Genomic DNA, 25,521 nt, shown 5'->3' with positions numbered 1-25,521 from the left:
CTTCTTTCACAGAATCCAAAATGTCCTAGCTTGGGACCCTCTGCGCAGAAACTCTATATAAGGAAGTAAATGGTCCTGACACCAGGGGGTAGGGAGGTGGGAAAAGATGTTTGATGAAAGCTTAGAGATCTATTTAATAGATTTCCTTCTTTTTCTTAACTAATATCTTATTCTTAAAATGCCTTATTAGAATCACATGAAAAATAATTGCACTGAGAAAAATGCTTATCTAAATTTAAATTATAAAAGATTTATTAACTCATTCATGTGAGAGGACCAACCAATCCTTAATTCATTTCATTCATTCTAAAGAACCTGCTTTAACCATTTTGACCTTAATCATTCTAAAATTTTCAGTTATCTAATTTAGGTAATTTTAAATTCTGACTAGAACAGAAAATAATTAAATTGCATTTTTCTAAAGACAAAATGATCAATAAAGGAACAAAAGATTTTTCTTGAACCTGGATAATGCTGTTTCTATTCTAAGCTTGTCACCAGGGTGGCTCAATCTGACTTTATACAAAGCAGAACAAAATTTAGTTTGAGTCTATTTCCTGTTTACCCCAGGTTGATTTAACCAAATTAAAGATGATTTGCATTTAATTTTAATCCTAAACTTGATAAATATTTCATTAAAAACCAGGATCACTGCTTCTAGGTATTTTTATATTGTAAAGTGGCTAATCTGCTTTACTAATAACTGTTATCTATTATTGCAGGCCTTTAAATAAAATTAGCTTTTCCAGTAAATTTATTAAAATCCAGAGTCCAGAACTAACTAAAATACATTTTCACTCAATACTGTAATATTACACAGGCTGCTGATTTTAAAATATGTGGGTTTTTGTTTCAAATAAGATTGTCCTTGTCAACCTCCCTGAATTATGACCAGTTTATATTTAAAAAACCAGTTAGAGAGTTGGCAAAAGAAAAAAATCAGGATAATGTTGTATATTTTTTAATTTTGAAAGTTTTTACAAAATGAATACATAAAAATCAAATATACATACATTCTAAAAAAGTGGACAATACAGATTTTGATTGTGTGTGTGGGTGTGATGATAGTGTTTATGTTGTTTTAGATATGTGTGGGTATTATAGGCAAAGAAATTAAACGAACTCCCCAAGCTCAAGATGTGATTTCCCCCTCCCTGTCCAAGCATTCCAAGAATGAAGGTAATCACACAATGCCACATGAGGCTAAGACAGCATTTTCCTCTTCTGTGCTTTTAGTCTGATGGGTACCCAAGGAAACAAATGTGATCCGTGGATGGTCCTCCTGCCTGCCCAGGCGTGTTTGCTCTCAGCGTTGGCTGGGGAGGACCTGGTTTCTGATCGTAACAAGCTGTGTGGGAACTAGGAACAGGTCATTTCATCTCTCTGTAAAAAGGAGTTGAACTAGACATCTTTAAGGTCCCTTTTATTTTTCAAATCCTTTGACTTAATAGTTCTGTCCCATATCTATCTGGTTTCTGGGGTATGAATTAGTTGAAAGAGCCAGCCAAGCCCCCATCCAGATGCAGAGGAGCCCCTCCCCATCTATCACAGTTGTTCTACATCTTACGCGCAGAGTCAAAATCCTGGGAAGCTATTGCTGTTGCACTTGTTTTTAAAATAAGAACACCATAGTATCTGACACATATTTTCTAAAGGATGTTCTGAGATGTTTACAGTATTTTTTACATACCTGAGTAAAACAAGTAATTTAAATACTCTTCATGTCCAATGCCCCCATATTTGGAAAAGGCAGGGAATGTCAGAAACTATTTAAATACATTGTATCCCAAAGCTAGAAGCTTAGTAGATGGGAAGGACCATTATAACAGTGGCTTAGATAGGAAAGCCTTCTCTGAGGCTCCGACATGGAGCTGGGTGCTCCACCAGCACTCTCAGAGCACCATCCCTGCCCCTACTGTCACACCCAAAATTGTTTTAACTGCTTGACTATTAGTCTCCCTGATTACACACTGCCAGTTCCTTGAGGGCAGGGCTTGTGCTTGGTCACTGACATACCCCTAGTACCTGATACATAAGGACTCCATAAATAATTGTTGGGTCACTGTTGAGTAAGTAGCCAACTATAGTCATGTATTGATCTGTCAGGAGCAACAGGCAAAGTAGCAGCACCTGCCATAGCCACACGAGGTGACACAATCAAGAGCCTCGTGTTTGGCAGTTGCCAGGTGGACACAGATTCCCATCAAAGTGTGACTGATGGAATCCCCAGAAATTTCCATTCAATAATGTCACCATAGTATGTCATATCATACCTGTCTACCCTGAGGAACACCAAAGGATATATGACATTTTGATGGGACCATTTTGATTCTTTACCCAATTCTTATGCATACCTCAGCAAAATCTGCCAACAGTGTATTAATCATAAGTAGCTAAGCACAAAGAATGATCTCTTAGAGGAAAATGAGTTGGTGCTGGCTATATTTTCATAGAAACTCCTCTGATTATATTATATAGGAACAAGGTAGCATATCTATTGTGCAATTGCTCAGCATCCTATCCATAAAAAGATAAACAGAACCTTTCCCCTTGAATGTGTGCATTTGACCTTTGGTGAACTTTCTAGATCTGTTCCCCTGGCAACCTAATAAAGAGTAGCATCTCAACTGTGTTGCTAGGCAACATTACATATGGTAAAAATGACCCCCAATTGATAAATTACATTGGATTGGGAGAACAAGAAATATCTGATAGGAAGCCACAGTGCTGGGCTCCCCTAAGGACAGTGGCTCTTGGAACAGACGTGTCTCTTGAGGGGGCCCTGGAAGCTATGGAAGCTATGTCTGTGGAGTTGTTCTAAGAGATACTTGCTCCAGTGAGACAAGAAACTTTTAAGCCAGGGTAGCTTCCACACTTGCCTGGCATGGGTCTGCTCCTTGCACCTAAGCTGTGACACACAGTCAGCAGCAGGAACTCCAACAGAAGAGCAACCTCTGGTTCTGCCCCACTAGTGAGCTGTGCTTCCCATCCTGTCCTAAGTGAATCTGATGCTCAGTGTGGCAGTTTGAGTTTAAATGTTTCTAAACATTCGGCTAAACCTCAGTAGACGCTGGAGGACACTATAGTACTATTATTTGTTTTTTTTTTTTTACCAGTACAGTGGACCCCAGAGCAACATAGGAGTTAGAGGTGCGAACTCCTCATGTAGTTGAAAATCTGCATATAATTTGGCTCCCCCAATACTTAACTACTCACAGCTTACTGTTGACAGGAAGCCTTACTGATAACACGAACAGTCGATTAACACATATCTTGTATGTTACATGTATTATATGCTGTATTCTTACAGTAAAGTTAGCCAGAGAAAATAACATGTTTTTCCAAATTGTCACAAATCTCAAAAAAATTTTCCAATATATATTTATTGAAACAAATCCACATATTCAGTAGACCCCCCACCCCCAGTTCAAAACCATGTGCTCAAGGGTCAACTGTAGTAGATGTTCCCCAGGGACTAATGACAGTAGAAAGATATGAAACTGTCATATTTTCCTGCTTCCAAAAAGATCATGATCATGCCCTTCACTGTCTGCATGACAATCTGTATCCATTACACATCACCAAGACATATACCTCAAGTTGATGCCTCCCCTTAAAATCCCCAAGTTGTACTATTAAACTTTCTTCAACCACATAATCCCCACCACCACTGATTTTTAATATGCTACTGATGAAGGTCCAAACATCAAATGGTGGATATAAAAGTTGCTCCCCCAAACCACAGTTGTCATGAAGAACTGGCAGTAGTAAAATAATGTACCTGGAGGGTCAGAGCAGATGCTAAAAGTTCTCAGGTTATGAAGGTTCCACATCATCTGGTCTCACTGGTATGAGTTAGTGTTGCCTTCTAAAACCAGGGCAAGTTAGAAACTAACCCATTACTCCTACCAAACAAAAACTCTTCGTTTATCTCTACAGAAACATTATGGGAAGAAAATAATTCAAATTTTCAGCGTGATAATGAAAAGTTTGAGGAATCCAGTAATATTTGGTGGAAATATTGTAAAAAAAATTAATGAAAACCTGACCCACCATAAGCTACTAAATAAAATCTCCCTTCTTTGGGTTAGAAGATAGTGAGATAGTGTGACCACGTGGAAGCAGAAGGCAAACTCCAAGAGAAAAATAACAAGAAGTACAGTGCTAACACCCCAAACATGTAATAGGAACTTCTCACCCATCCTAAGCCTTTGCCACTCCCATCCCCTTACACTAGACTTCACAGAGATAATTCTATTATCAGTGCACAAGGGACACACAAGAAAAACCAAAAAGTCCAAATGAAACAGTCTGAATTCAGTTAACCAAAGGCCACTCTAGACTTTTCCACTGGCCCCGGAATCAGTATATGCAACCCCACCTGTTGTCTTCCCCTCTGTGGGGTTTATCACACCATCACTTCACAAAAAAACCCACCACAGTATCCTGTACCCCCAGAATACTCAATGTCACAACATTTTGCAGACCACTAGGTCAGTAGCTTTCTTAAGAAACATTCAAAGTCTAGTGATCACTGAAATATTTACATCAGAAGGGCATCTTTCTGACAAATGCCAAATGATTTCCCTCATTTATGGAATATAACAATGAGGCAACACTGAAGGAACAAAATAGCAGCAGACTCAGAGACTCCAAGAACGAACTAGTGGTTACCAAAGGGGAGGGGTGCGGGAGGGCGGGTGGGGAGGGAGGGAGAAGGGGACTGAGGGGTATCATGTTTAGTACACATGGTGTGGGAAGTCACGGGGAGAACAGTGTATCACAGAGAAGGGACACAGTGGATCTCTGGCAAGTTGCTGCACTGATGGACAGTGGCTGCATTGGGGTTATGGGTGGGGACTTGATAATATGGGTAAATGTAGTAACCACACTGTTTTTTCATGTGAAACTTTCATAAAAGTGTATATCGATCATACCTTAATAAAAAATTTTTTTAAAAAAAGGGCATCTTTCTGTCAAATGACCAGAAGCCATGCAGCCGTATGTCATTTCTTAATTTGTTACAGATACCCAGGCCTTATTTACGTTTCTTCCACCCCTGCTATGAAAGCCTGTCCTCTTCCCCCAAGAGAAATAACTTCCCAGGGATGTGTTCTTTAATCCCATTACAAGTAAGAATCCTGTTCCCATCCATACAGTGTATCTAAGATAAGACAAAAGTATCCCTTTGTGAACTTGGACTGAATGTGCCAGAAAGATGCCAGAATATGAACTAAATCACTAACGGTCGGGTGTGGGGTCCAACTGTGAATTTACTTATTATAAAAGTAAGTTTTTAAAAGCTTTTTAAAAAACAACTCCACAAATTAAACCACAAAGTTACTGACCACCAGATGTAAATATAAATTCAAAACAGAAGACAGTTTATGATCTGACAGTCCAGACAAAGGAAGCATCTCCTCTAAAAGCAACAGAATTCAGCAGCCCAGTTATTACCAACGCCAATACAAACTCCAAATGCCACCAGGAATGCAGCAATCTTAGACATTATGGAAGAAAGATATCGTTTAAATATTAAGCTTCATGTTCCGTCTTCCTCCCAACGATTCTGTTACTCTAAAATTTAATAAAGTGATCAGAGCCTAATAATGGTTCTGGGGGCATAAATCTGATCAGAATATCTAAGTTTCCATATCACAAACCTAATCAGATCTTGGGCAAGTTATAAACAATTTGGCCTCAGCTCCCCATTTTACTAATCCACTATTTTCTAAAACTTGTAGAAGCATAAGGGCCTATTAAATATTATAAGGTAAAAGGTAGCCTAAAATACAACATAAAATTAAGTTCACTCATTAAAGGTCATTTTTAAAATCCTACTGTATCTTACAGTAAGGTTTCTCAACATTGGTGCTCCTGACATTTTGGACTAGGTGATTCTTTGCTGTAAGGGGCCATCCATCCTATGCACTGTGGGTGTTTAGCAGCAGCTCTGGCATCTATTCACTAAATGCCAGCAGCACTCTGCCCTGAGTTTAACAGTTGAGAATGTCTCCAGACTTTGCCAGATGTCCTCTGGGGGGCAAAATCACCCCCAGTTCAAAGCCACTGTCTTACAGTTAAATTTGTAGTGTAAATTTTTTACCTGTCACCCAGTGATATAAACAGGTCATGGAGTTCCTGAAGAGGATCATTGCCCTACCAGAGGAAGTAGGCAGAGAAGTTAACTGTGAGGTAGAAACATCTTGCTAAAACATCAGTAATAATTAAAACAGAATAAACAAAAATATCAAACCTAACTCCTTGACAGGTGTTATCTTCTAAACACTTAGGTTTCCCTTTGGCTTAGCTCTCTCTTTTAAAACATAGCTAATATTTCTATTTTAGGTAAGAAAAGTGTTTCTGGTCCTTGCTAATTTTCAATTGGTAACTCTTGATCTAAAACAATAATTTTCAAGCTATCTGTAGTAAAAGACCAGTTTTTAAATTTCTAATCTACTGCAGACCAACACAGGATCCTACTATGTGGAAGGTATCAAAGAATTGAGAGACCAGCAGCTAAGCTGTCAGGAGCACAGAGTTTGAGCAGCACCATTCTGGGGTTCTAACGTCTATTGAGAAGTGCAGTTCATAAGCCAATTTATGTTTTTTACTATCTTTTTTGTTCCAGAGGCAGAAAGAAGAGTGACTTTACCACCTTTTGAAACTCAACCATACTAAAATTATAGCAAGAAAAGGGATTTCTTTAAAATCCATTTTTGATACTTTAACCTAAGACAAAATTATCAAAGTGCTTTAAATATCCTTAATCCCCAATATTTCCTGCTCTTCAGCTTTTTAAAGAAGCACAGCCTCTTTTGGCAGAATAATTGTATGGCTGCAAAGTGGGTGAAAAGCAGATTGGTTTTAAAAACCTGTTCTACTAAAGTTCTACTAACCTCTTTACCTCCAGAGGATCTTGTAAAAGGTAAACAATTTAGAAATATAACTTGTTTATACAGGCTTACACTTTCCCTCCAATTAAAGTTCACGAATATTCATGATGAGTAAAAGCTTGTTGGCAATGGCTATATCCACAGCAGCAGCTCTTAGAAACAGCTGGAAAAGGCAGGGGAGCATTCTGAGTTTAGCCCAAATGACTTATCTTATGATCACAAGATAGGTTATCTGTGTGCGTAGAATTGTCAAATACCAAACCAGACAGGAAAGCCACCCAGACCTGGGCTCACAGGCTCCCTTCCCAGGACTAATTTAAAGTTTAATTCAACTGGGCAAGTCAGAGTGCCGTAGGAGCCTTTCAGCTCATTCCCATGCTTGTCTGCACATAAATACTCCCAGCCTTCAACACTATAGTCTTAGATTTAAAAAGTAACTTTTATAATCATGTAGCCAGGCAGCCCAGCCTGCCTTATATGGATGAAGCTTTCTAATACCTCATCAGAAAATTAAAACATGGAATGCATATGGAGAAGCTTGACAAAAGTTAAGATTGATCTTAAAACTTAATACATTCTTGTCCACCTTTTCAGAGAAAGAGGGTGACAACAGAGGATTGAGACCATATGGAAACAAGCATGGCGATTTTATCTTTCACCTAAGCAGAGTCTGGATGCACAACAGGGAAAGCAGGAAGCCTCAGGCCCAGCAAAGTCCTCAAAACCAAGGGCAGCACACTAAAAAGCCATGAATTCTTTGAGTCACAAAATCCAATCTCCACCAGGTGGTTTAGGAAAATGCAAATATATTAACAGTGAAAACATGTTTCTCTCAGCATTCCACAAAATTGGACAAATGGTGGCTTTCAACCACAGAATGAGCAATAACAAATTCTAAAACCTCTTGCACACCAATTTGTTGCTACGTAAGCGTCTCTGCATCTGATAAGGTGGGCCGAGTTGGCAGTCTGTCATCGGAATCATCTCCGGTGGGGTCATTTTCCTCACCAGACTCCACATAGATGGGCCAGTCATTGTCTGTGTCACTCTTCTCTTGGCTTTCGGACGAAGCCTCCACCAGGCTAAGATTGATGGGCACCAGATCGTCTTCATCATCATGTGCGTCTGTAACGCAAGTGCAGCTGTCACACAGCCCAAAGCGCCGCAGCCCCTGTGACAGGTGACTGGTGAAGGTTCTTCTGCAGCCCTTACAGATGATCGGACGGCTGGATCTGTGCACCTAAAATCACAAGTTAACATCCAGAAGAGGGGCTGCGCCCTGGCCTTGAAGGCCCCCCATGATCTGGCCCCGGGCTGAACCCACTGCTCCTCACCTGGCCCCTTGCTCTCTCTGCCACAGCTGCAGCCTCACCAAGATCTTTTCCACCCCAGAGCCATTGGACATGCATGGGATGTGCCCTCCTCCCCACGGACAAGCATACCCACTACTAGTGCCTTCAAAGGAATCATCTCTGATGCTCCTGGTTAGGTCCCTCAGCTATATATTATCACATGTCTGATTTTGTTGTACTGCTGACAAATAGTTGGTAAAATTCACTAGACTATAAGCTCCAAGAGGGCAGGGACTCATTCATATTCTCTGTTCTCTGTCACATTTGTTACTATACCCCTAGTGCTTGGCATATAAAGGGTCTTTGATGAACTGATTAGGATGTTAGGCGTAGCTTCTTATGTACCTTGGACTTGGTTAATTATTAGGAAGGTAGATTTGCTGGACAGTGTATTCCCCAAACGTGGCACTTGCATGTTCATTGACAAATGCACTCCTCATTTATAAGAAGCACTTTATGTGCTAGAAAAAAACCCTACCTCCAGCCCCATGCAGCATTCTGAAGGCAGGAGTTGCAAGGGTCCCCTCTGTATAAGGAACCATCTAATATGTGAACTCTCCAGGAACTCCAGCCAAAAGGGGTCCTGGATGCCCAAATCAAATCAAAGCCTCTCTTTTAGAGAGCTCTGGATGGAGGATGCACACAAGAGGTGAAGACAGAGAGAAATGATGTAACAGAAGGGCCAAGAACACAATGCCCAGATCGCTGGAGCTGACCATTACATCCTGACCAATGTCCCTGCTGTCCATGAGGTGCCCTGGGCTTCCTATGCTAAACCACCAACACCTGAGCCAACCTGAGCGTATATCTGACCTTTGCAACCTGACAGGGCCTTTGAATGCCACCTCTTTGGGCTACAGTACACTGGACTCTGTGTAACATACAAAGATAGAGGGAATAAAGATTCCAATGAATGAAACAGCTTAGAAGCACTCAAGGACCTACTGCTGCCAAGACGGACTGGAGATATAATTTGGAAACAAACAAAAACTTAAAACCTTGGGATGAGGCCATTCTCAAACAAGTGTGCTAGGGCCAGCACTGAGAGCAGAGGCAATCAGTAACCTTGTACTTATGTTAAATCTGGATTCTTTCAAAACCATAATTCATACCATAAAATTCACCTTTGAAGTGTACAATTACGTGGTTTATTCACAAGGTTGAGCAACCATCACCACCTCCTAATTCCAGACCATTTTCATCACCCCATAAAGAAACCTGTGCCCACTCACTGCTACCTCTCTCCCATTCCCACATACCCCTTGCTCCTTTTTATGGCTGAAAAATAGTCCATTGCATGGCTATACTACTTTTTGTTGATTCATTCATCAGTTGTTTCCACTTTGGGGCTATTATGAATAATGCTGCTATGAACATTTGTGTGCAAGTTTTTGCATGACTGTATGTTTTCAGTTCTCTTGGGTATATTCCTAGATGCAGAAGTTCTGGGTCCTATGGTAACTTTATGCTTAATTTTTGAGGACCCACTAAACTTTTCCACAGTGTCTGCACCACTTTACATTTTCACCGGCAGTGTATGAGGGTTCTGCTTTCTCTGCATCCTCACCAATGCTTTGTAATTGCCTGTTTTTTATTTTATTATAGCTCATCTTAGTATGTGTGAAGTAGTATCTCACTGTGGCTTAGATTTGCATTTCCCTAATGACTACTGATGTTGGGCGTATTTTCATGTGCTTACTGGCCATGTATATATCTTCTTTGGAGAAATGTCTATTCACATCCATTGTTTAATTGCATTGTCTTTCTACTGTTGAATTCTAAGAGTTCTTTATATTCTGGTTATTACTAGAGTTACTAGGTCCTTAGCACATAAATGATTCACAGATATTCTCTCCCATTTTGTGGGCTGTCTTTTCACATTCATGATGGCATCCTTTGAAGTCCAAACCATTTTTCTGTTGGATTTTCCAAAGACTGCCTTGCTCACAGATGATCTTAAATGCATCTTTGCCTCTCTAAATGGCCTACTTTTTAGCTGGTGGGAAGCACCCACTTATAGATAGAATCACATGGGCAGCCTGTGGGAGAAAAGATCCTCTTGGTCTGAAGCCCTTTCTACTGCCCACAGGTGGCCCTATCAATGGCGGCATCATCCTCCCCTGGGTGCTGGGGGAGAAACCAAGGATGCAGTTTGGCATCGCACCAGTGGGAACAGCCCCACAAGCCCCACTGTTCTCTGCCTTTTGACAACCATTCCTGCCACAGTTCTAAACTTTCTTGACTCTTCTCCCCCAAAAAAACTAGTCTGTTACGATATAAGTTTAACTTTCTCTAAGGGCCACCAACCCAGCTTTAATTTAGAAGTAGAAACACGTGTTTAAAAATACTCTGATAATACCCCAGGGGACAGAGGAGTAAAAGACAGGCTGGTCTACCCTTACACTAGACAGATGTCAAGACCCCACCTTCCCACCTCCCTCCCCTCCCCCCACCCCTACTGCAGGGACACTTACGCTCAGCGCGTGACTCCGCAGGTGCTCCTGGCGAGTGAACCTCTTGCCACAGGTCTCACAGGGGTAGGGCCGCTCGCCCGTGTGTGAGCGGATGTGCCGCTTAAGGATGCCCTTCTGTTTGGCGGTGTAAGGGCAGAAAGGACACTTGTGAAGCTTGATGGGGACCACCAGCACATCACCTGGGGAACCACATGGGCCGATTTAGCTGCGCTGCAGGGAGCAACAACACCGGCCACCCTCCTGTACGTGGGATCCTGAGCTGCCAGTCCAACTGTACCACCTGCTCAGAGCAAGACGCTGTCGGTAAATTCTAACTACGGCTCTCAGTCAGCCAGAGGGTAAAGTGGGCTTCTGATCTACGGCTGCAGGAATGCCATAAGACACCAGCTCTCCAACCTCTCTGAGGCTCACAATTAGAAACACAGCTTACATTGCAACCTCAGAACATACATGCCTTCCTGTGGGTAACCAGAAAGGCTTCCCAAAGCAACACTCACACTGAGAGCATCTCTTCTCCCTGATTTCATTTGAAGACAGTACTGACTGAGACCCTCTTATGGACTGAAATGCATTCACCCAAAATTCATACACTGAAGCCCTAACCCCCAAGGTGACGATACTTGAGACAGAGACTTTGAGGAGGTAATTAAGGTTAATTGAGGTCATGAATGTGGAGCCCTAATCGGATAGGACTGGTGACCTTCCGAGAAGAGGAAGAGACACTTGAGATCTCTTTCTCTCTGCTTGTGCCCAGAAGTCCATGGGAGACCAGCATGAGGGCAGTGGTCTGTAGGCCAGGAAGAGGGCTCTCACCAGAAACCAGCCCTGCTGGCCCCTTGATCTTAGACTCTGAACCTCCAAAACCGTGAGAAAATAAATTTCTTTTGTTTAAGCCACTCAGTCTGTGGTATTCTGTTATGGCAGCCTTTGACTAACAGACCTCCTGAATTAGCTCATAACCCTCAAAATTCGAAAACTCCGTTATGATGCACCAGACCGCTGGACCAGGACTCATGCTTTCTCTGACATTAGTCCATAAGAATAGCTTCCAGGCATATACAGAAGAGGTCTGCTATGATGCAGACCCTAGACTATTCGGAATTCATATTAACTTTACATATCTGAAATCATCAAATAGGCAGGAATTCATTGAAATCTTTTTCCAATCCTTTTTTTTCATCTTGCTTATACAACCTAAGATGACAACATGACTATCAGCCCTACGAATAGCACCTGCTCTTTCCAAGTCTCCTCAGTTACCCTTATTGCAGTATTCCGAGATTTGTTCCCTCTATCCATGCCCTTCGGGATTTCACAGACTGGGCATATCATATCATCATAAATGGAGGCACTAGTGACTGAAGACTTCTAGGCACAGATACCTGGATGCAAAACTGAGCTCTACTACTTACCAGCTGTGTGACCTTGGGCATCTTACTTAATGTCTCTGTACCTTCCTTTCCTCATCTGTAAAGTAGGGGTGATAACAGTTCCCACCCTGTAGGATCATGGTAAGAATGAAATGAAGTAGCACCTGAAGCACAGCACTTGGCACTTAGTAAACTCTTGTAAATGTCACATTTTTGTTACCATCATGAGGTCCTTGACGTTTCTTTTTTCTGGGACCCTCTCAGGATACCTAGTTGGGCTCCTTCGGTTTTGAGGTGCTGTTATGGCAAGCTGAATTCCACCTGAGAATCCAGCAGCATTCTGTGTAAGGGTGGAGACTATTCTCTTTGGTTTCTAGTTCCCATCTGGATAATGCCTAATATTCTGCATTATCTGTAGTAACTCCAAAATCTGCTTCCTAGAATAAAAGCAGCAGCTCATAGCTCATCACCACATACATATGATGGGTTATTTTATTTCTCGCTGATCACACTGGTGCTGAAACACCAGTGTCCTGCTCACTCCTGACAGTGTGGAATTCTCTTGTCCCTTATCCCCCTCAGCCTGGTCTTGAACTATACCTTCTTCCCAGTTACAAAAACATAGAGTACAATGGGTCCAGCATTAGTTAGTCCTTGGGGGAAAAAGGAAAGTCCAAGGAAAAACCATTTCTCTCCCAGAAAAGTACAAATTACTGCAACACTTTCCCTTCTCTCTCATGGTCTGATTCCCCCACTGCAACAGTTCACTTGAATTCCTATTACACGCCCAGGCACTGTGTCAAGGTATGTTTTTACCAAGACACGTCTCCTCTCTCAAGAAGTTAAGTCTATCAGAAAAGACATGTAAACAAATTCACACAATATAATGTAACACATGCAAAATTCAAAGTGATGAAGAAATTAGACAAGAAAATAATGAATTCTCACTAGGAGTTCAGAGAAGTTTTCACAGGAGAGGTGATTTTGAGCAAGGCTTTAAGGGATGAGTAGGAGTTCACCAGTTCAAGCCAGAGAAAGGTATCTCAGATAGAGGAACAACATATGTTTAGGCACGGAGGTAAATGAGAATATGAAACATAAAGCAAGGTTGGCGGGGTAGGTGGGTGAGGAATAAGCTTGAGGCAGGGACAAGAACCAGGCTGTGAGGGTCATATTCATTAATTTATTCAACAAATTTATACTGAGCACCTAGTATGTGTCAGGCTGTGTTCTAGGCCCTGAGAAAAAAGCAGTGAATGGAAGAGACAAATATCCCTGCTTTCATGACACCTCATGACTTGGACTTTATTCTGTAAGCAGCTCGGACTTTTAGCAAAGGAGGTACATGGTGGGATTTGACTTTTAAAAGATCCCTCTGGGAACAATGCAGGGAAAGGATTTAAGAGAGGCAGGATTAAAGGCAGAAAGTCCAGGTGGGACGGGATGGGAGACAACAAGAGCTAAAGCAGTGGCTGTGGAGGTGGAGGTGAGGAAACACGTTTAAGAAGTAAAATTAACAGTACTGGTGACCCTGTAGGGGAGAGACGAGAAGGGAAACACAGAAGATTCTAAATGCCATGGTTCCGGGTTAGCTGATTTGGTAGATAACAGTGGGGTAAACTGAGGCAGCGACAGAGAAGGAATGAGGAGTGCAGTTCAGATGTTACTGTTTGAGGCAGGCCCAGGGCATCGATGAGGGAACACCTAGGTTAGACAGATAAATCTGGAGCTCAGGAAAAGAAGGGAAGAAGAATACAGTGTTCAGAGTCCCTGAAAGCAGATTGGATTGGTTGCTTTAACTGATACCTGGCTCTCCCCTGAGCACCCTGCTTCCCTTATCCATAGTCCTGACACCCCTGGGTTGGAGATGTGAAGAGTACTCCCTGTGCTTCACTGTCATCTCCAGACCACCGTCCCTCCATCCTAAAAAACCCTAAGTTCTTTTGAAGCTCAGACCATCAGGTGATAGCACAGCTACATCCCCTTGGTACAGGCATCCAGGAGCCCCTAGTTCACCTACTCATTCCTTGGAGATTTGATCACACTGCCTTCAAACACAATACCCGGCAGACTTCTTGGTGTGAATGTCAAAAATAACCCTTTCAACAACTTGGCCTTTCTGTCCCTTGACCTTCTTTCCTCCAAAGACATTGTTCTCTACCCTACCTTGTCACCCAATCACAGACCAGAGCTCTCAACTCTGCCTGCATATTAGAATCACCAGGGAAACTTAAAATTTAAAAATATTGACATCCAATTTCCATCCCAAGCAGCATATTTGTAAAGCACTCTCCCCATTCTAATGTACAGTCAGGCATCAGACTCATGGCCCCATCACTAGATATTGCCAAGAACGGTATTCCCACCATAAGCCACACTTTGGGCACCCCACTACCCAATCACTCTCTCATACCTTTCCAGCTCACCCCCTAAGTGTCCTTTCTCTGCTGGGATCTCTGAGCCATAGACTATGCTGCCATTTTACTGCTCTTCACCTCTTCAAGTCCTCACGCCTCTCCTTCCCCTGTTTAGTGCCCACAGTCCATTAGGGAAATCACTCCTTTGCACACAACTACAATTGTCTTAGTCCTCTCCTTCCCTCTAACAGCATTCACCTGGTTAAACCCTGGTTAAATACAACTCTCTGCCTATTCCATACCTGAAAAAAGGCAAGTTAACATCACTGGAGGAAAATACACAACTGTGTGCTCTGGTCTCACCTTGAATCTATCTGATCACCATCATCTGACCACTAATATCAAGAGTCCTTGGTTCTGCCCAGGCACTCTATTTCCCTGGCTCATTCATTCTCCCACTCCTCTACAACAATTTACACCCTCCCTCTGCTAAAATCTCCAGCCTCTCCTACACCCTCCCCACTTTCAGCTGCTGCCTTTGCTTCCTGAATAACTGAAGAGGAGAAGCAATCAGAAGAGAACTTCTACATGCTCCCAGCCACACCCCCAAGCCCCCATGGGAACACATATGATCTGCCTTCACTCCTATTAATAGGAACGAACTGTCCTTCCTCCCAGCCAAGGCCAGGCCATCCCCCAACTTGTAGATGGGACTCCCCTCTATCAGTTTTCTCCTCCATCATCAATGGACCTCCCTTCTCCTGGATCATTCCCATCAGTAAGTAAACATGCTTTCAGCTCCTCCACCTTAATAACTTGACTTCATATCCCCTTTCAGCCACCAAGGCATTTCTTTGTTCCCTTCACAGGAAAACTCCTTGAAAGAAGCATCTATACTCATTATCCTCACATCCATTTCGGCAGTTCTCTTTCAAGCCTACTCCGTTTGGTCTCTGGCCCCACCATGTCAATGATACTGCTCTTGTCAAGCTCCCCAGTGACCTCTCTATCGCTAAACCGATGATCAGTTCTCAACCTACCTATGCCCATTACTGGACATAATTTATGGCTCCTTTTTCTTGAAACTCTTCCCTTGGCATCCACTGCTCTTTCTTGATTTCACTGCTACCTCACTGCCTGCCCCTTCTCAGTCTCTTTTCTGGTTTCTCCCTATGTTCCTTACCTCTAAATGCTGGATTTTCCCCATGCTCAGTCCTTAGATCTCTTATCTTCTCCTTCTAGGTCTATAAGTTAATGGGATATACAGGTTTTAAATTCCATGGACTGGTTAATGACTCAAATTTCTATCTGAGCTCTGACCTCTCCCCGGAACTCCAAACATATAGCTGTGCTTGCTCCCTGAACTTCCCCACTTGGATATCCAACAGGCATCACCAACATGGCCAAATCATTGCTCAAGCTAGAAACCTCAGGGTCACCCTGAACTCCTCTCTCTTTCTCACACTACTCATACAAGCCATCAGCAAACGTGGTTGGCCCTGAGAGACAGTAGTCCTCACCCAACCACATATCCCCTCTGTGCTGCCACCACATGGATTCAAGGAGCACCTCTCACCTGAAGCACTGCAGTGACCTCCTAAGTGGTCTTGCTTCCAGCCTTGCTCTCCGAAAGACCAGAGAGGAGCACGGCCTACAGGGAGCAAGGGTGGAAAGAGACGGTCACTTAGGAGGCTACTACACACAGTACCCAGAGGGATCCTTATAAGATATGTCATTTCAAGTCACCCTAGCTGAGAACCTCTAGTGGCTTCCCTTCTCAGAGTAATATCCAAAGGCCTTCTCGTGGCCTTCAAGGCCTCACGTGGTCCGCCCTCACCCACAGTGTCTGACCTCATCCCCCAACACTCTCTGCCTTGCTCACTCCAGCCGCTCCAGCATCCTGCTGTCCCTTGGGCTTACTAGCCACGTGTGATCCTGCACCCAGGCCTGCACGCCTTGCTCTTCTTTCTGCCTGGGATGTTCTTCTCCCTGATACCTGCACAGTTTGCTCTCTTACTCCCTGAGGGTTCTGCTCAAAGGCCACATGTTAGAACAGCCTTCCTTGTCAACACGAAATAAAGTAGCATCCCCTTCACTCTCTATCAGCCTTTTCCCTGCTTTAGTTCCTCTTCATGTTATATATTTACTTATTTGTTTATTGCCTGTTTTCCTATGGTACAATGTCAGCTCCATGAGGACAAGGACTGTCTTTTGTTCACTGTGATTAGCAGTGTCTGGCATATAGTATATGCTCTGTTAAATAAATGAATGAACAGGAATGATACGATGTTGCAGAAGCAAGCCAATGATGGAATCCTGGACCCACTGACATTAAATGACCTCAGGATGAGCCTGAAAAGGAACAGGCAGAAGTAAGAGCAATGGGTACTCGTGGTGTCAGGAGCAGGGGAAAGAAATAATTTCAAGAAGGAAAGGTCAGAGTCAACTATCAAGAGAAGTTAAGTAAGGTTAACATCTGAAACAAATTACTCCCTGTGTCAGCTAGAAATGTACAGCTGACCCCATAATAGTAGTTGCAGCGGTGCGTAGGGCGTAGAAGCTGGGCTGTTGTGGGCTGAGAAGAGTGGGAAGTAAAACAGTGGAGGAAAGATAAACTTTCCAAGAAGTGATGGGGAGATAGCCAATGTAAATGAATTCTTAAAGAAGCAAAGGGAGGTGCTGGAGTTGGGGCTGGAAGGTCAGGGAGGACCTTATGATTTGACAGTGTCTGCTAATGTCAGGGATGAACGTGGATACAGGATTACTGTAACTGGTCTCCCTTCTCCACACCATCTTGTGCTGAGACCAAATTAATCTCCCTGAAGCACAGATCCTGTCTCCTCCCAAGCTCAGAAACTACAAAACTTCCACTGTGCCCACAGATAAAACTTCATGTCTTGGCATTAATTTTCCACGATCTGAACTCCAAACAACTTCCCCCATGTCTCCTCTCCTCATCCTCAGATGCCACATTCATAAAGCCTCCTTATTCTCCCAGTCAGAAGCCAATTCTCCTGCTTTTGGGGCTATGTGAAACTCACACCTCCATCTGTCTTCCAGTCACGCACCTTTCTACGATGTGATGCCAATTACACACGTCTCATCTCCTCTAAGATACCATCAGTTCTTTGAGGGCTGGATCTATATCTGTCTTATCTTTGTATATATACTTTGGATTAAAAAAATCCAAGCAAATAAATCAATGGCTAAACAAATCTGTCCTACTCAGTGCCTTGGCACTTGGAATAAGTTGACCCTGGAGTCCCGTGAATGGAATCGAAACCTGACAGACAACATGGCCGGGGGCCAGGGGGCTGCCTTGCCATGGCACCCTGTAGTTGGAGACCTGACTTCACAGATAGACTGGACTTGCATGAAGATGGCATAGAGCTGAAGTACTAAGTCTTGGTACTTGTGCTTATAAGCAGAGAGGTTGGAAGACTGAATCACTGTGCTGAAACCCTCTATCCACTTGTGCCACTTCACAGTTCGCTTAGTGAGTGAAATGAAGCCGGCCCAGGTTTCTAGTTTTAGCCGTACCACTTACCGTTCCACATTCTTAGGTAATCCATTAAACCTTTCTGGGTCTCAGCTTCTCCACACTTCCTATGCCAAACTCACGGGGCCTAATGTGGGTCTAATGGCTGTGAGAGGGCAGGTGCAGTCTGTGCAGCACTATCATACACCCAGAAATGAGACGGCCCCATGTTCCCACAGCGTGTTCACGGAGCACAGCCACTATCTTCGAAACGCTGGGTAAGCCAGTGTCTCTGAGAACCAGAAACAGCATTTTCAATTTTTTCAAGTCTAGTTTCAATCATACAGAGCGTTTTTGCTTTAAAAAAATGAAATTGAAGTTGCAAAGACAGTTATTTGGTAACAAAAGCAGCTGATCTCCTTTGTTTAAAATCCTTTCACTGCTCAATATTGACAGATAAATTAGAATTGTGATTCACTAATTTCTTGGCTTGAGGTTCTGGAAGCCGTAGGGTACTTTCATCAGTAAGGTGGCGGCCAGACTATTTCTATCTCCTACAAGATACTTCACAACATAATTAAGAGTTAACCATGTTAACTCATCTCTTAGAATTGTTCAGGGAAACAACCAAGTCCTCTTAAAACACAGAAGCCTATCAAAGGATATAAGAAATTTAGTCACATGAAGCCAAACGCCCACTCTAAAATATTCTTGAGTAGACAACACCATTAACCACGACATGTTAACTGAGTGTCTACTATGTGCCAGGCACCATGGTTGACTCAAAGAAGTATAAATTTCCTACCTGTCTAGAATGTGTTGTCACACATAAGACAAAGTTTTGAAAACCTTGTCATTTGGTCCTCAACCTTGTGGGAAACGCAGGGCAGGGGTGATTGTCTGTTGAGCAAAACAGCTTCAAAGACATTTAATAACTTAACCAGTCTCACTCCAGGTTAGAAGACAGTAGGTTCTTTCCATGTCTTCAAACTGCCCTCAACACTCTTATCTCCCAGTTGCAGAGGTAAAATACTAGCAAACATGAAGAGATAATGCCATGCACACAGTGGGTGGTCAGTTAACACCTACTGATGGCGGTGGTGGTAGTGATAATGTAGTGACAGTGATGGTGGTGGCAATGGCGGTGACCATGACCACGCTGCTGACGATGACAGGAGCCCAGCAGGCACAGCTGTGCATGCTACATGACTACTGGCCAAGACGATGAGTGCTAATGGAGCTCACCTGAGTCCTCTCCATACCAGGCAGTCTGGACACCCATCACGGAACTCACGGCTCCTCCTGCACCATCGGGTCTTCCCTCCAAACTCCGAGAAAAAGGATGGTCTGCATCATCTTTGCCCTGGACAGCACTGTTGCGCAGGAGAGCCTCCAGGAACTGCTTCATGTGGAAGTTACCGTAAGCCAAGTCGATGGCCTGGCCGCTGGGCTCGTCCGTGTGGGTCAGGCTGAGCGGGGCAGCATACTGCTGCAGCTGTTCACCAACCTCCACCTCCACTTCATCGGCGTCAAACTCCACCTTGGGCTCTATCTGTCTGGGCAGGCTGGAGAGGTCACTGTCGGATGAGCCACTGCCCTGGTTGTCTTTCACCACCAGTTCCAGGGGGTGGCAGCCTCTGCAGCCACCATAAGGGGACTCTCTTGGACGGTCCACCCCCTCTTCTCCCTCTGCTAGACAGGAGACCAAGCTCTTGGTATCACAGGAGGTTTCTTCCCTGCCTGCACTGGGGCTTCCACTCTCTACCTGATGAGCCGCAGCCGCCGCCACTGCCACCTCCTTCTCCATCTTTCGGCAGATATCGAGGGATGACCTGATGTATGTCTTGCAGAAGTTCACCACATCATTCATCTGCAGGTAGCTGGCGGCTGACATGACTTCAATCACATTCTCCCCACACAAATCCAACTTCCCAGAATAGAGGAAATCTAAGATGGTGGAGAAGGCATCAGAGGTGACAATATCCAAAGAGGCGGTGCTGTGCCGCCCACTGTCCTGGATATAGTGAATGAGCAGGGCTCGGAAGTAGCCGCTATTGGCAAACAAAATGTTCCTGTGGGCCTTGAAGATCCGCCCTTCCACAATGATGCTGCAGTCACAGAAAAAGTCCCTCTTCCGCTGTTCATTCAACTCTCCCAAGAGCTTGGCATAATAGGACTGTATCTCCATTTCTCCACCAGCTGCTGCTGCTGTTCAGAAGTAGCCTGTATCTCTGCCAAGATTTTTTTAAGTTAATTCACAAATCTCAACCTTACAAATAAGATGTTTGTTTTTAATTTAAAAAAAAATTCTTCCAAAGACACTAGTTCAGTAGTGTCTTATGATACTGGCTGTTTGTCATCTAACAAAATTCAGAGGTTGTCCAGCTAGGTTAATTTATGAAAAACAACAAAAATAATTCCAGCTAACTGCACGTGGACACAGTATGTAATGTGTTACCTGGATTCTGTCAATGAATTTTTATAAAACCCCTATGATAAAACACCAGTCTTGCCCCCATCTCTCTGATAAGGAAATTGAGACTCAGAGAGGATAGGATATGATCCAGCTATAACAGAGCCAGGACTCAAAACCAGGTCTGGTAGCCTCCAGGGCTCGTGATCTTATGCACAACACTTCACAACTGACCCTTGCACAACATGGGTTTTAAATGTACAGGTCCACTAATAATGTGCGGTTTTTTTCAGTAAATATATTGGAAAATTTCTGGAGATTTGTGATAATTTGAAAAAACATTTGCTTTCCTCTGGCTTATTTTACTGTAAAAATTCAGAATATAATACAGATGTAAAATGTGTGTTAATTGGCTGTTTGTTATCGATAAGGCTTCTGGGCAACAGTAGATTATTAGTAGTATGAATAAAATGAGGTACCTATGGCCAGGATCCTCACCTGAACCTAAACTACTTGATGATGTAACTGGCCTGCTGCTAGGCTACTGCTTCCACACCCTAGGCAATGAGCTGTTATTGACTGAGTCATTATATAAAGAGCTCTGCCCAGTGCTCTGGGCCGAGGCAGACACAAGAAGGATTACAGAACTGCAGACTGTTGGATGCAGAGTAACTTTAGTGCTCGACCTATCGCCGGGAGAACAAGCCAGGTAATAAACCCTTTCACCCCAAGAACGTTCCATTGTCATTCCTTGGTCTCAATGAATCCATAGTGAACTTGCCCGGGGCTGAAACCCATTGGCAAGACAAGTAGTTAAATTTGGGGGAAGTCAAGAGTTACAGTCAGATTTTTGACTGCACAAGAGGCTGGCACCCCAACCCCTGAATTTTTCAAAGGTCAACTGCATTTTCTTCAAGGCTTAAAATACAGAGAATACCCCAATCTAAGAATTACAGTCCAGTCTCCAGTGTCCTAATATGGAACACACAGACTGGCAAGACAGACTCAGCTCACACCTATTATCTTCACTTTGTGGGAACATTTGGTGAATTCTTGGGCTAGCCAGCATGTATTCACCATTCTTACGGTTTTGATGCCCATTCTCGTAGGGGGGAACCACCCTTTCCCCATCCTGGACCATTCTCTGCATCAAGTTGGCGCCATCCCCAGGCTCCAAGTATGTTTGATGTAACACAGGTGAAAACAACCAACATATCCCACCCTCTGACCACAGGCTCAGAAATGGCTGTGTAGCTTGGTCAGAGCCAATGAAAAGCAATGAAATGTTTACTGGGGGTTCCAAAAAAGAGTACTCTCTGCTCTGTGGGCATGTGGGATGTGAAGGATGCTGCTGCCTACCACCACGGGAAACAGCAGCCTAGAGCAGGCAGAAGCAACAGATGGGGCCTGGGGACACCATCTGAGCCCAACCCACGCTGTGCCAGAAGCCAATTAAGTCCCTTTTTGCCATAGCTGGCCAGAGTTGGGTTTTCTATCTCTTGCAACTGAGAGACTCCCAATTGATTGGCTCTCCTACCCTCGGTTTACTCCGTATTTTCTGGCCCTTGTCTGTCAGTGGACTACAAACCTTTGCAGGAATGAGACACATCTTATTTCATTTGATATCCACCACAGCAGCTGGCAGCGTGCTTTGGACAAAGAAGGTTTGTTAAATATAAAGCAATACTCCTCTCTTAACTGCTAAGTAGAATAGGTATAAATCAAGTTTAAAATTCTGCTAGAGGAAAAGAGATGCTGACATTCCTTTCCCAAGCTCTCCCCTATATCTTTTCCCATGACACAAACCACAGCCACCCATGAATTGCCCCTTGTACTTACTGAACCACTGAGCTCAGAGAAGCTTCTACAGCCATGTACACATCATCTCCCTCTACTGGAATCAAAAAGGCTTGGTTAGAGCTGCCAACCACTGCTAACACCTCTTTATTTAACCTCTTCCTCTCTACAGAACACAACGATGCCTTACCCAACCAAAAATCAGGCACTCCCTCCCCAGAAAGGGTCCTTCTCCTGGCAAAAGAGATTCCCCAAGGCCTGTGCACCAACTGCACAGACTTTACTCCTAAAAGACCCACAACCAACTTATTAAATGGCAAGTTACACCTATTTTATACACATTTATAACAGTGATACATAAAGTTTAGAAACTAGAGAACCAATTAGGGAGACAAGTGGAGAGGAGCCTGTGTAAGCAAGTACAGGGACAAACTTAAAACTGAGAACTGGCAACCAGAAAAAAGTAGTAAGTTATGAAAATAAATTAATTAATAAAAGACCTAGCCTTTTATTAATAGATTATTAGATTATTAGATTATTAGATTAATAGATTATTAATAGATTAATAGATATTAATCAAAATATCAGCCTAAGGCCATTTAGCTAAGGGTATTAAATACTCATACATATTCAAAATGGTCTAAGGACATCACTAAATTATAGCCCAGGGCTATAATTGATAGGTCTAAGTCAAAAAGATTCTTATTTTTTTATATTCATTTTAAACTCAAGGAAGTTACATCATAATTTGGGGAATTTTTTTTTCATCTAAAGTAGTGTACATTAACATTTTGGTTGGGAAAGGAAGAGAACTGTCAGATATCTGAAAACTTCTTCCCAAATAAATGAATCCTGAAAGTTTTCACAGGACTAAGTTTTCACTTTCTTTCTCACCTCTTCCAACTACTTCAACCAAGCCTTCCCAGCAGTTTCTGCTCCTGCCTCTGGCAATCAAAATATTAAGGGAAAATAAGATATAGGAAAATGCTACATTTAAATTCTACATTCTACTCTTCCTCATAATTGAAAGAAAACCTATCAGACTGGTAAAATCACATTTTTTATGTGGTAATATCTACAGTTGACGGGAATATAATTTGTAATACCATTCTAGAAGAGAATTTGGTGATCGTCATCAAAAATTAAAATGCACACATCTTTTGCCCCTGAAATATCATTGCTAAAAATTTACCCTTTTGGATGTATTCCCCCAAAAAATCAAATTATAAATTAAGAGATGTCCACTGCACCAGGTTTTTGTACTAGTGCAAAAGCAGAAAAAGTTTCAATGTCCACCAATAGGGGACAAGTTAAATCAATGAGGTATAATCACACAGTGGAATACCAGGCAACCCTGGAGTTGTGCATATTTTATGAAAAGGTCACCAAAGTACACTGACAGAAAAAGGCAAGATGCAAAACAAAATGTACAGTATGATCCCATCTTTAGATACGCTTTTCCTGGTATAGGCCCAATTTTTTTCTGGAAGGTTATACAAGCAAGAGTTAACAACAGATACCCTTGAGGAGATGGACTAGAGGTAGGAGGTGTGTGGAGGAACCTTCACTTTTCATTTTCAACCTTTCTGTGCTGTTAGGATGTTTTACTACATGCATGTATTGTTTTTATTAATTTTTTTAAAAAGGAGGAGGGGCAAAAGGGTAAGAAGTTGGCAAACCCAGGAGAGAAATACCTAAGTAGGCACAACACTCCCTAATTGCGGAATGGTCTTATCCTCAGGGCCTCCTTTCAGAGCACTCCCATCTTTCACATATTCTAGATTATACTAGGTCATATAAATACTCCCTAACGTTGCAAAAATCTATCCATAAATCTTTCCCCACTCCTGTGCTTGGCGTACACTGTGGAAATATTTATTCATACCAGGTCCACTTGCCTTCGGTGCTCTGCATCCCTGGAACATGTTGAGGGCACCGCTTCTCCCAGAAAAGAAGCTCTTAGGGTATACTCTTCTCAGAAGTACATGTACTCACATTCTGGCAGAGACCCTCCCAACCTTTCCTTGGTTCCAATTTAATTCTACAGTTACTGGCGCCATACAATGCCTGACACAAGAAAGATGGCAGAAAGAAAAAAAGGAACCAAGTAAAGGCACACGTCCTCCAAGAGAGGGCAGATGCCAACACCACCACCTGTAACAAATGGCCACATTCCCCTAAGGGAATTCTAGCCAGATCACAAGACTGTGTTCATTCTGGTGCCAAAAGCAGCCTTGAATTCCACCAACTTTCTGACAAGACTCCTCCAGTTTCACCAACATGAGAATAATGAAAACCTGCCCACCAGTTGTTGGCATCTACTACTGAGCACTATTCCTCATGAAGCACTGAACAAAGTACTGTACAGGCACTAATTAATTTTAACCTCACAATAATCCAGTGCAGTAGATAGGATCATTTCATCCTCTTTTTCAGGAGAGGAAGTTGAGATTCAAATTTACAGCCAACACGGGGAAGCTAGGATTGAAACTGGATCAGTTTGATTCCAGAGTAGACATCCTTAACCACTATGCCAACGTGACTCCCCAAATCCTCCACGACACCATGAGGTTAGGGGAAGTCACTCCCTTCCCCAACGCATGAAGTGGAGGGGAATGACACGGGAGACGAGTTTCCATTTTCCACGGGAGAGAATTTCAGGGTCAGCTGCATCTTTGGGTCACCTGATTAACTGCTCCTGAGTGAAAAGCAGTATCTTCCCCCGTGCAGACCCAGACGACCCCGCGGATATTACTGGAACCAGTTACTGGACACGATCTTTGGCTTCCGAGGGTGAGAAAACGAAGCCTTAGCCCTCCCATGGCCTCCCGCGGACAAACTGCGGGGGGAATTGCCCCAGCCCGGCCGAGCCCTCGCGCCCCGGCACCATCGGAATGAACCAGAACCCCGACCAGCGGCTGGACAACGCGGGAGGGCAGCCCACTGACCGGGAAGGCGGGGCATCCGCCGCCGGGCCACCCTCCCCACGCTAGAGGGGAGGTAGCGTTCTGTCCTCCAGAGCAGGTTCGCCCGCCGGAGGTCTCGGGAGTAGCCAGGGCCCACCGATCCGCGGGAGAGCCAGTTACTGGACACGATCTTTGGCCTCCTTCCCTGCCCGCTGTCTCCCGCCGACCTCGCTGGTGCCCTGAAACCTCCCCAAGCCAAAGAAAGCGGCGGCGTGAACCCGCTTCTTGGTTCTCACCTTCCAGCGGGTTCCAGCCGCGCGGCCGTCGTTCTACGAGCACCGACACGCCCCTCTTTCATTCACCTGTCGCCCTCCCGGTGAGAGGCGGGGCAGCTGACCAATCACTGGGCCTTCTGGGCTTATTAAGGCGGGCCCTCCGGCCAGCAGGTTGGTCAATGGCCCGGCGCCCCCTCCGGAGG

At 43.6% G+C, this 25,521-nt stretch overlaps 1 protein-coding gene across 2 annotated transcripts; it reads right to left on the bottom strand.

Annotated features, from left to right (window-relative positions):
* On the bottom strand, nt 1–25,521 carry ZBTB8B (zinc finger and BTB domain containing 8B). 2 transcript variants are annotated; one of them, XM_073233569.1, is made up of 5 exons: nt 25,340–25,521; nt 19,173–20,158; nt 16,026–16,100; nt 10,723–10,901; nt 1–8,136 (listed from the first exon to the last, which is right to left on the bottom strand). In XM_073233569.1, the coding sequence occupies exons 2-5, from the start codon at nt 20,113–20,115 to the stop codon at nt 7,819–7,821; spliced, it is 1,515 nt and encodes a 504-aa protein (XP_073089670.1). In that variant the 5' UTR covers nt 20,116–20,158; nt 25,340–25,521; the 3' UTR covers nt 1–7,818. The 2 variants fall into 2 exon arrangements, with proteins under 2 accessions (XP_073089670.1, XP_017527527.1); XM_017672038.3 differs by lacking the exon at nt 16,026–16,100.

This window comes from Manis javanica, chromosome 4 (assembly GCF_040802235.1).
Source record: "Manis javanica isolate MJ-LG chromosome 4, MJ_LKY, whole genome shotgun sequence".
Taxonomy (NCBI): Eukaryota; Metazoa; Chordata; class Mammalia; order Pholidota; family Manidae; genus Manis; species Manis javanica.
Note: the sequence above shows the minus strand (reverse complement) of the source record. Positions and strands in the feature narration are given on the sequence as shown.